Raw genomic sequence first — 16,140 nt, 5'->3', positions numbered from 1 at the left:
CTGTGTAAGGGCTATTTGACCATGAAGGAGAGTGATGGGGTGCTGCGCCAGATGACCTGGCCTCCACAGTCACCGGACCTGAACCCAATCGAGATGGTTTGGGGTGAGCTGGACCGCAGAGTGAAGGCAAAAGGGCCAACAAGTGCTAAGCATCTCTGGGAACTCCTTCAAGACTGTTGGAAGACCATTTCAGGTGACTACCTCTTGAAGCTCATCAAGATAATGCCAAGAGTGTGCAAAGCAGTAATCAAAGCAAAAGGTGGCTACTTTGAAGAACCTAGAATATGACATATTTTCAGTTGTTTCACACTTTTTTGTTATGTATATAATTCCACATGTGTTAATTCATAGTTTTGATGCCTTCAGTGTGAATCTACAGTTTTCATAGTCATGAAAATAAAGAAAACTCTTTGAATGAGAAGGTGTGGCCAAACTTTTGGTCTGTACTGTATGTATAGAAATATACTCATAACACATCAGTAGTCAGAGCCTTCACCTGCTGCTTAAAGGGAGTCTGCTGGCTCAAAAATCACTTTCCACCTAGGCATAATGTCTTGTAAGGTTGGTACTCCATACAATAAACATAGCTTTCTTTGTAAAATCCCTTCCTGCAATGTGGAGACATTCATCATTCTATTTAGCTAATGAAGATTTAAGTGCACCATGGGTGGGGCTTTGACATTTGGTGCACCATTGCTCCTCGGCTTTCATCACTCAGCGCCTCCCACTCTGCGTTCATTCACTTTGATCACTACTGGCTCTGAAATCCCACACCAGTACCAGTTGCTCAGACTCTTGCGCATGCATAGCACTGTCCATGGAAGCCCGGACCAAGGGTTGTGCTGCACATATGCTGAAGTGTGAACAATTGGGACAGGCACGAGATTTTACAGCCAGGAAGGATGCAAGGAAAGCCTCACCTTGTCCATAAAAGCGGTGAAATTGACATAGTGATGGTGCACCAAAGGCTGCAGTCCAGCCAATGGTACACTTGAAGGGGTTTTCGACCCCTATAATTTCCCCCCTATTGTCTGGGCACCTCTTGTAGGTTATAATTGCCCCGCTCCCCAGCATCTGCGCCGCTCCTGATGCCTGCACAGCCGCCGCTGCTCCTCCCCATCGCGCTGATCAAAATTTCCGATGACGGGGCGGGGGTTTGTAGGGGGGGTTAGCCAATGGCAGGCTGGGGACGAGCATCCCTAGCATCCCGGGTGAGGCTAGGGAGGCTCCATCTGTACCTCAGTATACCTGTGCATTATATGATTTCATATGAAACAAAAAGAAGACAGCAGCACATTGGCTATATCTTCGTAATATGATGCCACAATGTCTGTCATAGGGACCATGTGGCCACTGTACATGATCGCTGCACATGAAAGTTGATTGAGGGACAGTGTAACAATTCATTAAATACTAATTTTCCCAACACTAGACTTGTCACCTTAGGGGAACTGTAATTGTAACTGTATCATTTCACCCGTTTACATTACAGGACGCGGTTTACGAATCAGAGAGATCTTGAAGGATGACGAACTGCTGACCCTGTTTTTGCTGAAAGATGTTGGACTGTCTGACTCTGTGGTGTACCAGCTCATAAACGCTCAAGTGCGGGTTGAACAGGTAAGAACAAGATGGCGGACAATTTATTGTGCTAAGTAACCATGAGCTTCCATACAAATTTTCAATATAGTGCTATATATTCCTTTTTTTTTTTTAGAATATTCGTCATTTTTTTTCCATCTGAAGTGAACACATGATTCCTCCCTGCTTCTTGCTTGTGGGCCAATGACTCATTGGCCCACAAGCAAGAAGCAGAGAGGAATCATGTGTTCAGATGAAAAGATGGGAAAAAATGACGAATATTCGTCATTACGATTATATATCACTATATTCTAAATATTCGCGAATTCTCAAAGTGCCGATATTCGGGATTAAAATTCATTATTCGAATATTCGCGCTCAACACTAGTACTGACCCCTGATATATTTATACATAGTTATTAGATCTCCCCTAGTTTTTCTAAACTAAATACTTCTCATTTTGATCATCTTTCTGGATACTGTAGTTCCCTCATTCCATGTATTCATTTCCATTTCATCATCGGTAGGATGAAAGGTGTAGCTGTAGGGGATGCTGAGGTAGCAGTCTGACCTGGGGTCCTTCTGCCACATAGGTAAACACTAGTATTATAAATGCACATGGTAGATGGGGGCCCTGGTACAGATTTTGATAGGGACCCAATTTACACCTCTGTGTGGGATGTTATGTACAGTATCATATGGGCGTGAGCAGGAAGCTACGTATCAATCAAATTGTGAAACATAGGGCACGCCTCATTCTGAAGCTATTATGTAATTTGTATCTTGATTTCATGTTTGCTAATATTTTTCACTTGGCACAGAACATGTGAGAAATAATCTGCCGCGCTGCCGGGTAGGAATGTGTCTCTTGCTCCAGTTGTTTCTATAAACATGAAATCACTTGTGTGTAATCCGTGTTAATCTGTTACTCATTGTGTCCTGATACTTACTGACAGGTATTCATTTAGACTGATACAACTACTGGCATTTCCAGTATGGGAAGTTGATAAAAAGAAATCTTAAAAAAAAAAAAAAAAAGGTTTAGTAAAGATTAGGGTTGGGTTAAAAACTAAAGCGGAAATGTCAATCACACCCAAAGTTTAAAAAAAAAAAGTTTGGGTACGTTTCAAGGGGTTATACCACAAATAATAGTCTACAGTTTTCAAACCAGAACCTGGATCTGACTACTTTTGTAATTGCATGTAATTAAAAATGTATTACAGCTACTGAGTTATTCACTGAAATCTATCTGTATAGCGCCACCTGCTGTTTGCTCTTTTTCTAATTTCTCTGTCCTGTTCACTGAGATGGAAGCACATGCTCAGTTCCATCCTTCAACTGCCATCTGCTGCAGCAGAAAGGACACACTCTCTGAGAAAGGATACCACCCCTAAACTCCCAGCTTGAAATAAATGTAGCAGAACAATTGGCGCAATGAATGGGGAGATCTATGGATCCATGTGAGATACAAGGCTGGTTCTAGATTTGTTACAAAGAGATTGTCATGTCCTGTATTATGTATCATTTTCATTTTTTACATTAATCATGGGATAACTCCTTTAACGATAAGCAAAGTATTCTGATGTCCATCCCCTTAAAGGGAACCCGTCACGTGGCACATGCAGTCAGATCTGTGGGCGGCATGTTGGGCTGATTGATGTATAGTTTGATTGGAGATGGGGCACACATACCAATAGCGAAACCTGAGGTCCACTAGGTATAGGGGGCCCCACGTGTCACCATTAAAGAAGTTTTCTATTGTCTATTAGACTGCAAGTAAAAGCCTGAGCTAATGAAATTCATGGCTAATAATTTCTGGTGGAGAGACAATACAATACAAGGGGTTCTCTATTACTAGATATTGGATAACAAGGGGCCCACCTACTGTTTTTACACAGGGGTCCTCAGCTGCCTGTGTCTGCCCCTGATAGGAGAACATTCACTATAATGTGTCATTCATCCATTTGAATTCCTGGTCACTCATGAGTCGGAGTCCAGTGGGTGGTCTCATCAGTGATTGCCTTCCTTGTGTAAGTGTACGTACAGAGATCGCCGTCAATCACTAAATAGGACCTCTCACTGAACTCCTAAGCCCGGAATATAAAGGGATACAAACGGGGAAAAAAATTACAAGTTAAGCTATGTTCACATCTCAAAGTATTTGGCATAAACGGATAGGGACGCACATCTTCGAATCCCCATTGACTACAGTGGGTTCCGATGAGAATCTTCTAGCAGAAATGCCACAAAAAGTCCTACATGCATGACTTTTTAACCAGCCGAAAGCAGGCATTCCTGCCATGTAGTGGCCGGATCCCATTGTAGTTAATGGGGACCCAGTCATGCACGGCTCTATCTGGCTTTGCCAAATATGGTGAACTCCGGCAGGCCGTCCCTCTGCCGAAGCAGCCTGCTGGAGTTCACAACGGAGATGTGCACGTAGCCTTAGGCCTAGTTCACACGAACGTATGGCTTTTATATTTTTTTGCGGTCCGTTTTTCACGGATCCGTTGTTCCGTTTTTGTTTCCGCTGTGTTTCCGTTTCTGTTCCGTTTTTCCGTATGGCATATACAGTATACAGTAATTACATTGAAAAAATTGGGCTGGGCATAACATTTTTAATAGATGGTTCCGCAAAAACGGAACAGATACGGAAGACATACAGATGCATTTCCGTATGTGTTTCATTTTTTTTCCGGACCAATTGACTCGAATGGAGCCACGGAACGTGATTTGCAGGCAATAATAGGACATGTTCTATCTTTCAACGGAACGGAAAAACGGAAATACGGAAACAAAATGAATACGGAGTACATTCCGTTTTTTTGCGGAACCATTTAAATGAATGGTTCTGTATACGGACCGTATACAGAACATAAAAAAACGGCCCGTACGTTCGTGTGAACTAGGACTTAAGCTGAATTTTTTACCACAAAACTATATGTCAATCTGCATCTTGGAGAATCCAGGAACACCCGGTGTATCCAATGCTAATCCTCTTAACGCATTGTTGTTCTTTTCTTTTTTTCTTTTTGTGTTATTTGTGGGGTTGTTTTTTATACCTAATTTATTAAAGGCTACGTTTTATAATAGGTGGTACTCTGTGATTATATGTCAATCTGCTCAGCACCTCCTGCGCGTTCAGTGTGTCAGGTTCCTTTTAAGTTATATATGATACTACAAAAAGGGTCTCTTTTTTCTGGAAACAACGCCACTCCTGAGCGGAAAACATGTTTTAAGGTCCTTATATTCTCACGAATAATATTCAGCGCTTGATAACTAATCTTGCAGCTGCTGGGAGGAATGTTTGTTGATCTAAATTAAAGCAATTCTGTAATAGTCATAACTGAATATATATTGTAGGTTACGTCAATATTTACAGCAGTATATGAAATAGAACATGTAGCTCTTTAACTTCATATTATAGCCCAGTGCAGGAACTGGCCATAGATCCTACAGGGAAATTTCCCGGTGGGCCGATGCCCAGGGGGCCACTCAAGCCCTCTTGATGGCTGCAGGCCAGGTACATAATGATCTGATGCTCAAAGGCCACAGGTGTTCTCCTGAACTCAACTGTATTACCGCCCTCATGACAGTGATACCGTTGAATAATGTGGTGAGGGGCGCAGTATTTTGTGCTGCCCTGTGGTTCTGCTGGGGTGGTATCTGTGCTGCGCTGCAGTATTGCTGGCCCTGCCAACTTCTGTTGTCCCTGTCTTTTTTGTTTTGTCCTGTCTTCTGTCAATTTGGACCCACCTACAACATGGGGCCACTTTTAGTTTTTTTTTCCAGGGCCACTTTAAGTTCCCAATCCGCCCTTGGCCCCGTGTGTTTTAGATACATGGAGTGGGGGAGTTAGGATTGGGAATATAAGCACAGCTTTGCACTCGCTTATGTAGTCATCATGTATATGAATTTATACAAGGTGAGTAATGCAGATTAAATGCACTTATTAGTTGTCAACTGTGCATAGTTACATAGCTGCTATATACTGAGTCAGCAAAATGGACTAAGACTCAGTCTCCAATGCCATTAATCAACACACCATGTGAGCTGTTCTCCTTTCATTAGAGATAATTTCAAGCACAGATCACCAGGTCAACATTTTAGAAAGCAGAATGCAAGGTTTGGGCAGCTGGTGCCTGGATAAAGCTGATACTGACACAAACCACTCCAGCCTTAGTCATCAGCGCAGATAATTCAGGCAAATAGAGGATCATTATGCTCACATTGACTCAGCACTTGTTACCGCTGCAGTTCTCTCTACTTGTGACCACTAGATTGCTGGGAAAGGCCAAGGAGGAGACAAATCATTCTCTTTGTACCGTCTACTGCTGGAACATAAATTCAGCCTAATTACAGAACATTACAGAAAGTATCCTGAGTCACAGAGAGGGAGGAGAAAGGCTCAACACATTTTATTTGACCCATTATCTGGTCTGACAAGTTACACTATAGAAAGAAATGTTTGTCAGGTTTCTCATCGGGTGATGATTGACTTCATTCACTGGTTTCACTGGGATGAAGGCTATTATACAGAGATAAATGATACAGTAAGATTTTTTTAAATTATAGTTATAATAATATAGTTATAGCTAGAAATGCCCTATTAGAGCATGTAGACACCATGGAATGGTGGTTCCCTTTTCAGTAGCCTTGCTAGAAAAAGTAAATCATTTTCTGGGGGGCTCAATGTGACCATGTATGGTTGGCCAGAGCTTTGATTATCTCAGTAGGTGCATAACTAGAGTCTTTTAGATCCCAGGACAAATATTGGATTTGGGCTCCTACCGAAACCACCATGTTACTCAGATGTGTGCGACCCAGTAGTGATACTAGAGTCTTTAGAGATATCTATGTGGCAGGCGCAGCACTATGAAGTGCCTTTTGCGCTGTGGCATTAGAAGAATTCTGATATCTCTGACTTTTAGTCTAACCAGACTGTCCATTACTCTGTAATTCCTCTAGCGCCGTTCTATGGAAACAGTATGTAAAAAGAGCACACCAAATGCTTGAAAAAACTTCTTTATTAACTTCAACTTTTCTTCATATAACACTGCTTCCTCCGCAGCAGATAGTCCATGTACATAACACGTGTTGCATAAAGATTCATAAAATGGCGGTATGCATAAGATGGTGGTTCAACTGTTCAATCTTGTCATTCAACATAAAATGGTGGATATATTTCTCTCTTGAGTATCTGTACTCTCACTTTAAGTTATTTAAACACTTTATGATCTCTCTGAGAGGTATATCTGAGGTCTAACTAATAGTTCTACTGGCTAAACTGGGTTTTCAGTAACTATCTACAGATTGGCTGAGTATGATCTGGTATGGTTGTATGCAATTTGGAATTTGAATTTGGATTGTGAACTCTGTAGTTTTCAATTGTATGGTTGCAATTGCTATTTGTATGGTATCTGTAGTTCACAATTGGTGGAACTATATTGGCCTCTTGTTCCCATAAAACTCAGCTCTCAGTGGAGTGAATGTCTCTTCAGCTCCTGTCTCTGGTGAATAATGATTCTAGCAGCAGGAGCTGGGGGACAGGCTGCGTGCGAGGCTGGCTGTGATTGGTGAAAACTCTTGCTATGTGAGAAGCCAGCTGTGATTGGTCTAGACCAGTGTTTCCCAACCAGTGTGCCTCCAGCTGTTACAAAACTACAACTCCCAGCATGCCTGCACAGCCAAAGGCTGTCTGGGCATGCTGGGAGTTGTAGTTTTGCAACAGCTGGAGGCACGCTGGTTGGGAAACACTGGTCTAGACTTCTGCCCAGCAACAACAGATTAACACTATACTTTCTGTTGTTTCTGCTGTGTCACTGAGCTTACCTTACATTACAAAATTAATCATAAAGGCATATTGTCTTTTTCTGCTTCTGTGAACACAAAATATATAACAGTTATATGACATCCGAAACATGATGTCACAGTAAATAACTCTGCTTTTGTCTTTAACACATAAACATAGGAACTGCATTAAGGTTATTAGCAGGTATAGCTGTATACACATATAAGCTATACTAGCAACCTAGGACAGGTCCTATCTGGCCAGCTACAATCTACCTCCCTTCCCACACAAATTAGTGCCACATAGTAACTAATAATACCTCCATACTGATAAAAATAAACACTGTGCTAATGCCAAAATGACCACCTTACAGTGATCATATAGTAGTACACGTGCACCCCCCTCAGGCTCTGTGATTACAGTATTATCCAGTGACTTACAGTTGACATCTCTAATTGGAGTTGTTCACTTTCTCTTTTCTTCTCCATCCTGCCCAGGTATCCATGAAGACATCTTCCAGCCACAACTTTTGCCTGCAGAGTGTAAGGCTAGTTTCACACTAGCTTTTACCAGCTTCAGCAGGCTGCTCCCTGCCAGAGATGTCTGAATCCGGCACTGCTGGATGCTACTTGACACTTGCCAACCCCATTCACTATAATGGCAACCAGCAGAGATCCAGCCACAACCCGGCAAACATTCTGAGAAATGGCCAGACGAAACCCACTACCTGGTTGCATCTGGATCTACGCCATTATAGTCAATGAGACTGGGCAGTGATGTGGTCGCTTCCAGCAATGCTGGAATGCAGAGAGATCCGGCAGGCTATTCCCTACCGAAACAGCCTGCCAGATGTAAAAGCAGCAGTGTGAAACAAGCCTAATGCACAGACATCTTTGTCTCATTACCTTTCAGCACCCTCCCCTACTTCTACAGTCACCATACACTGTGGCCCAGACAGTAGTAACAGCTCCTACTGTGCCTACCTATTTGTGTCCCAAAGCAATAACATTTCCTCCTATTTGCCCCCAAACAATAATGATGTCCCTCATATCATAATGATGTCCATGTTCCCCCATAAAATAATAATGTCCCCCTTTGCTCCTCATATAATAAAATTGTTACCATGCAATAACGATTCCCCCCTTGTTCCCCATATGTATAACAATGTCCCCTTACATTAGTGTTGTTCTAGTTTATGATCCATTTTATCCCTCTTCATGCTCCCTTTTGCAGCAAGTAAATTAGAAAACTGAAACGTACCTAATCCCATTCACACAATGAGTGCTGGACTTGGTCCGCTTCCTCTTTCCTGCTGTCTAGGGCTTGACATCTGACATTTTCTGGCAGGCAAGTCTGTGGCTTATCATAGAAAATGTTGTGGCAAATTCCCACTGGTTGCTCCACCATAGATATCAACCGGATCTGCATCCTGAGGATGTGGTTAAGCTGGTAATTACCTGGGTGGGCATGGGCCCCTTTCCTTTCCACATCTGGTTGAAGCTCCACTCTCTCTGACCCGTGATCATTATGCCATTGCTGATAGGGCTTCCAGCTAGTTGAAGGAGCCCAGGCTCTTCCTGTTGTCCCTTTTGCAAAAATGACGGCTACAACAAAACTGTAATGCAAAAATGGGAAATATTAGTGAATCACAAGCTGGTAATTTGTGTTTTTTTACAGATAGTGCCACTTTTTTGTTTTGAGATAAACAAAAATAAACAAAGAGAAGCGCAGATGGAAGGATCACTTAGGATAAGGGATTGATCTATGGCAAAGTGGAGGCTCACCTTTCGGTGTTGAGCTAGGTGACAGTGATGGCTAACCTTCAGCACTCCAGCTGTGGTTAAACTACGACTCCCAGCATGCTCCATTCATTTCTATTGAGTTCTGAGAACAGCCAGGCAAGTGTACATCTTGGGAGTCGTAGTTTTATCACAGCTGGAGTGCCGGAGGTTAGACATCACAGAGCTAGGAGCACAACAGCCAGAGGAGTACTGAAATCACCACGGGCTGCCGTGCAGGGAATCAGTGGTGAAGCCCAGCCGGTTGAAGAAAATAAGTAGAGAAACAAAGAAGTGTCGCGCTGCTTGTATAGGCGAAGAGCTCTTCAACTATATGAGCAGTGCCCCGGTTCTTGGTTTCTGCACTCATCCTTTTTTTTTTTTGTAATTTAGTTTTTTGTTGCCATAGTTGGAAAAAGTGACAACAGGAAATGTTACCATATTGGTTGTCTTTTATGATGGCAAAAAGCTAACTGACGGTAAAGCTAGCCGCAGCCTGGCAGAATTAAATTTGATCAATTTCTGAGAAGCAGGTGACAACAAATATCATTGCACTCCCTGCTGTCACTTTTATTTCTACAAGTTTCTATTTGGGACTGTGCATTGAAAGTGGTTGTCCAGCTTTTTAACCGTTTTTGGTCACCCTTACCACTAGACCTGTGAAGAGAAGCATACTTACCGCTCCCTGCCACTTGGTTCCAGCTATTTTGGTCCATCTCTGCACTCTGGTGTCCACTTGTAACCTTCTTGCATGGACAGGCGTCATGTGTGCCGCTGCAGACAATGGGTCAACTGCTGCTTGGGGGACACATCACCTCTGCAGCCAGTCATTGGCTGCAGCAGCACACATGATACCCGTCCATGCCAGAGGTTTACAAGGGGAACTGGAGTGCAGCAAATGCAGCAGTGGACCGAAGGAATAGGAACCAAAAGACAGGGAGCAGGTAAGTACGCTTTCCTCAACAGGTCCGGGAGAAGAAAGGGTGACCAAAAAACTGTTAAAAAGCTGGACAACCCATTTAAGAAATGGTTACCACAGTACATGTATATTCATAGTGAATGACATGTATTTTATCAATTTGGTGAAAGTCTAACACCCCTGCAAAAGTAGAATAAAATGACATAGTAATTTGGGTCGATTTGCACACATACAATGGCAAATTTATACAATTATCTTAATTTTTGAAATTGCTGTCAAGTACTGTTCCACTTTAGTTAAGATGCTTCTAACTGGACGTCCAGTTTGAAAATCCAAATATTCCTGCCTTCCTTTTACAATCATTTTTTCCCCCATGGGGACAATTCAGAATATAAATACATGAAACTGGCTCCTTAGTGTAGGAAATTGACTCTGGGCTGAAACCTGAGATTGCTTGCCATTTGGCAATAAGAAATGAAATAATGTCTTGAGAGTTTGAGCTTGTGCATTGATCGCGCGGTGTTGGCCTCTCTGGTACAGAAGTTGTCTAATGACTGTCTGTCTCCGTATTGCTGAACATGCTGTGAATGCTGGTATTATGCCTGAGCCCAATCGCTTCAGTCATCTCTCTCAGCCAAGCATACATTTATACTTAAAATGAGAACCAGTAATAGGTAACCGAATCCAGCCAGGCTGACATTAGTTCCACTCTGATGATTCCTCATTTCCCATATTGATTCGTAACAAAGGACATTCCATTATGTTCTGAGCAGATAAATATGTCCACTGTACGCACAAGGTCTATTACCTTGTTTGCCAGACTAATCGTGGCCTACTGATAACACTTTCACTGACTGAAATGCTAAGATCAAGTGATCACTTTCTGACACGTTAACTACTCTGGGTTTCTCAGGACAAACCCATTGATAGAAAGTCTATTAAAAGTTTGGACTTATGCTACAATTATGCGTAAAGAGCTGAACTTCCCCTGGTTCATATGAGCGGAAGATAATAAAAAGTGTCTGCAGATGTTTTAAAATGGAAAAGCATGATCCATGAACCATGGCTTTGGCTTTTGCGACTGATGACATCCACTGAAGTGAATGGAAATACAGGTGAAATGATTACTCACCGGTAGGCCTCTTTCACATGTCCTTGTCCATGATGATATCCATGATGAGATGGTCAGTGGATCATCCATGGAGATGTCAGGGAAGAATCCATGTTTGGTCCGTGTGTCCTTTTTTACCCTCCATGTGTCATATGTATTCCAGGGACTCTGCTAGGCTGAAAATTAACATTCAGAACATCTCCTAGCAAAAATCCTTGAAAACCAAGGACTAAACACAGATTGCATCTGTGTTGTGTCCATGGTTTTCATGGCTCATAGATTAAAATGTGCGTGAGAGATCCATAATCATGGACCAAAATAGGGCATGCTTTCGTGGTGTCACCACGGACCCGCAGTCTATGGAAAACTACTGAGGTGTGAATACACATGTCAAAGTCAATGGGTATGCGTGCTGTCCATGGAGACTACGGATAGCACAATTCCATATTTCTCTGACGTTAGAAAGAGGCCTTACAAAGGAGATCCCTGAGGGATAGCAGTTAGTTCTCGTTGACCCTTCCAGCAGACCTATGTAGGGAAAACCAAATTGCAAAATCAAAATCAGCACCTTCTGGCTGCACAATTATGAGCATACTCACGTCTTTGTATCCTTATCCACACATGGATTATCTGCAATCCATATCCCCTTGTGTGCATAGCATACTACACCAACACTCCCTTCCATGCCAGTCCTGGATTTGCTGAACATGCCACAATTTCCCCATACACATAAGACCCCATTCACACAATCATATTTTTATTCCACAAAAAATGCAGATCAGATGGGCAGGGGTGCTCCACCAATGAGGCCAATTAAGGCGATTACCTCAGGCAGCACCAGGTAGGGCAACAGAGTAACAGCCAAAAGGCCATGGGCTAAAGGGAAGGGGTTAGGTTAAGAAATTGGCATTGGGGAGGGAGGGGTGCCATTTCAGTTTTCGCCTCAGGCAGCAGAAAGGCTAGGTGCACCCCTTCGGATGCGGACCCATTCATTTCAATGGGGCCACAAAAGATGTGGACAGCACATCATGTGCTGTCCACATCCATATGTCCGTTCAGCCGACCCGCAAAAAGATAAAAAAATAAAACATGTCCCATTCTTGTCCATTTTTCAGACAAGAATAGGCATTCGTAACATAGGGCGGGATGCACACGGTCAGTGTCCGTGTTTTACAGATCACAAAACAGACACGGCCGTATGAATGGGGCCTCATGGTCAAGTTCTTGGACCTAAAGTGCTGCGTGGGCCAAAAAATGTTACAGGCTTTCCAAGCCAGGCCACATGGCCTTGTATTATTTCATAATGCTTACCTGCATCCAGGGATGATAACAAGTTGTTCAGCGTTTAGGATCCATCCTCACTTTTTATCCTAGTAAAAATGTTCAAGATTAGGAATGCATATAAATCGTTCCATCATGATGGAATCTGTTCTAGTCCTGAATGTGTTTTTCACTATTTTGAAGTATTACACTGCAAACATTGTTGATGCGTATACAAGCAATGACCATTAAAGGGATTAACCCATAAATTTAAAACACTTTTTACTCACATATTTGGTGGACTTTCTTCCCTTTCTGTGGGTGGGCATCAGCTCATCAAGCATCTGCATTGCAATAAGCTTTTGTTCACCCCTGTCTTTCCTGCATACAAAATAGCCCCTCACATGTAGCCCTGGAGAGTCATTGAATGTTATGCCCCTGCAGTTCTTTTCTCCACTGTCTAGAGAGATAGCTATATACTTAAAAAAATTTAAAAGTACGGATGGATGAATGAATGAAAGGTGTCTGGTCTGCATCACCTGCTTCTCTATGAGATCACTATGCCAGCAATGAAAGGAGGAAGAAGAGATCTAGAAAGCTCCTGAGTATGTCCGTCCACCGCAGAATGCAGTAGAAGGTGGATCAGAAGGGTAAACAGCAGAGGGCGCTCCAATTTTTTTTAATGTACATTAGAAAAAAGGTAATGGTTTTGTGAATCTAATAAGATAGTTTTTTCCCATTTTCTCTCTTTAGTTTGCATTTGGTATACCGGACCTGTCTCTGAAGGACATAGCGTGCAGCCAGAGTCTCCTGGATCGATTCATCATATTCGGCAGTCGCAGAGGAATGCATACAGTGCGTAATGCAATGTGTGTCTTGTCCCAGCAGAGGTTACAGAGGATAGAAGATGTGCTGTATGCTAATATTGATTTTTTCAAAGTGTTCGAAATTGTAAGTATTCCCCTTCCTTCTAGTAGGGCAAGCTACTTGATAATATAGAAAGTGTTGGAAGGTCTAGCCTACATAATTAGAAAATATTTAAGTCAATGTATGCAATTTCATAGGTTAGGCTAAAATAAATGGCATAAAAGCTATATAATAAAATGCAAGACATGCAATATATCTAGACCTGGCTAACAGCTCTCTAATCAGATTTTTTTTTTATTATTAGTCTTTTCCCTTCCACTGCAGACATTATGGTTACTACATTACAGTAATATGTAACTTAGTATATTAGCCCCTCCCCAGAGGAGCACAAGGAAAGATGGAAGGATTAAACACAGACAAACTTGAGAATGTATATTAAGTGGAGATGAGCAAATCGATTCTAAACTGATCAGATGCAACCTAAATTTTCTAAAAATCTGAAGTTGATCTAAATCTGAATTTTTGGTGATTGCATTCAAGTGAATTTTGGAGAGAGTGAGATAAAATTCTTATTAAAAAAAAAAAAAACGTGTGAAACAGGAGAAATAATATAAGTCCTAGGAGACCTCAGAGTGTCATGCACAAATTTTCAGGCCAATTGGAGCACTTTCACTTTGGGTAGAATTAATTTGAACCCAAATCGAATCAGTAGAATGTAACCCGAATTGAATATTAATAAAATAAAGCAGTTTTTGACTGAAGACCTTTATAACATGCATGAGTGACATGTCCGATTAGTGAGAGGTGACAGCTGAGCTTCTCGAGAAATAAAGATTCACTGTGTAAATGCAGCCATTGAAATCAATAAGAGTTACTAAAACCTCCATTTATTTCATGACCTTCAGAGCCCTGAGTAGTTTTTTGACTTAATGGGGGTTCCTACTGCCAGAATAACCAAGGGCTTTGGCTCCATTTGACAGCATTTATCGAGCATTTGTGACTGACATATCATAAAAAGTGTCAACCTATTAGTTCGATTCTCTTAAAAACATATATAGTATTGTACATTCCAATGTCCGGCACAACATGCACGTGGTATGTAATGTCGGGGGGCAGAAAAATAGTGTTCCCATCCCAACTAAATGTCATTTGAAAAGTGTTCGAAATTGTGAAATAATGTTATACTGATATTTTTTCTTTAAGGCTACTTTCACACTAGCGTTTTTGCTGGATCCTGCAGGGTTCAGCAAAACCGCTTCCCTTAGGCCTCTTTCACATGGGCGTTGCGGGAAAATGTGCGAGTGCATTACAGGAACACCCGCGATTTTTCAGCGCGAGTGCAAAACATTGTGAAGCGTTTTGCACTCGCGTGAGAAAAATCGCGCATGTTTGGTCCCCAACCCCAAACTTCTTCACAGAAGTTCGTGTCTGGGATCGGTGTTCTGTAGATTGTATTATTTTCCCTTATAACATGGTTATAAGGGAAAATAATAGCATTCTGAATACAGAATGCATAGTAAAATAGCGCTGGAGGGGTTAAAAAAAAAATAAAAAAATGAACTTCTGTCTCCTTTGCTGAACAGAACCTGTGGTGAGCATTCATTTCAGGAACAGGACCTGTGGTGACTCCGGTCATCATATGATCCATCACCATGGTAAAAGATCATGTGATGGAACATGTGATGACCGGAGTGACGTCACCACAGGTCCTGTTCAGCAAAGGAGACAGACGAGATGCCGGGCAGTGCGATCAAGTGGACTAAATTTGAGTTAAATTATTATTATTTTTTTTAACCCCTCCAGCGCTATTTTACTATGCATTCTATATTCAGAATGCTATTAGTTTCCCTTATAACCATGTTAATAATATTTTTCTCTAATGCACTTGCTGTCAACCCATGCAAACAGACGAACTGACCATCAACTAGGTTAGAGCTGACTCCGTATCTGTAGCCCATAGAGCAATAGATCTCCGCAGAACGCTCTCCCTGTCCAATGTTAATCAGGATTTAAAGAAACAAAGTACAGTACATACTCACCTCATCCATTTGATTTCAGAGAGGCCGCAACGGCCATCTTTATTGAAGAAGATGCCACGGCCATCTTGATTGAAGAAAATGTGTCAGATCACATCACATGCAGCCAGTCTCTTAGATCTTCTGACCCCTGTCATGGGAGAGACAGTGACATGACCTCACTGATTCCTGCTGCTGCCGGTGCTGCTGTAGCCCCCGCTGCTCTCCACTTCCTGGACACACATGCAATGGCCGGAAATGCCGGTCCAGCCAATCACTGTCTGCAACAGTCACAGCTTCAACTAGTGATTGGCTGAGCAGACATTTCCAACCATTTCCCGTGTTGGGGTCAGAAACTAGAGAGTAGCTTTAGAATCATAAAAGCAAGCATTTTTGAACTATGTTTACTTCATATGATAATTTTTAGTATTAAAGGGAACCTGTCACCATGAAAATGCAGTGCAATCTGCAGGCAGCATGTTATAGAGCAGGAGGAGCTGAGCAGACTGATATGTATCGTTTTGTGGGAAATGAGTCAGTATAACTTGTATTTCATTCAATTAAATTCCCCAAGGAGGTCCTACTGTGAATGGGAACACATATTGTGTCCCTTATAAGAAACTATTTCAGGCCATAGAAAGGTTCAGATTGACTGACAATAACTGCAGAAATAATACTGTTAACCACCAGTTGTGAAAACCCCAGAGCTACACTATTGCTCTGTCCCTCTCTCATTGTAATGTCCTGAGATCTTTCCAGAAACACAAACTTAGGCTACTTTCACACTAGCGGTAATATTTTCCGGTACTGAGATCCGT

At 42.1% G+C, this 16,140-nt stretch overlaps 1 protein-coding gene across 1 annotated transcript in view; it reads left to right on the top strand.

Moving 5' to 3' along the window:
• ABCA4 (ATP binding cassette subfamily A member 4) overlaps positions 1-16,140 on the top strand; it is a 187,876-nt gene that overhangs the window by 26,841 nt on the left and 144,895 nt on the right. The window contains 2 exon segments of the mRNA XM_044302440.1: positions 1,493-1,620; positions 13,194-13,391. Coding sequence (XP_044158375.1) covers positions 1,493-1,620; positions 13,194-13,391 — 326 coding nt within the window.

The sequence above is a fragment of the Bufo gargarizans genome, chromosome 7 (genome assembly GCF_014858855.1).
Source record: "Bufo gargarizans isolate SCDJY-AF-19 chromosome 7, ASM1485885v1, whole genome shotgun sequence".
In the NCBI taxonomy this organism is placed as follows: Eukaryota; Metazoa; Chordata; class Amphibia; order Anura; family Bufonidae; genus Bufo; species Bufo gargarizans.
Note: the sequence above shows the minus strand (reverse complement) of the source record. Positions and strands in the feature narration are given on the sequence as shown.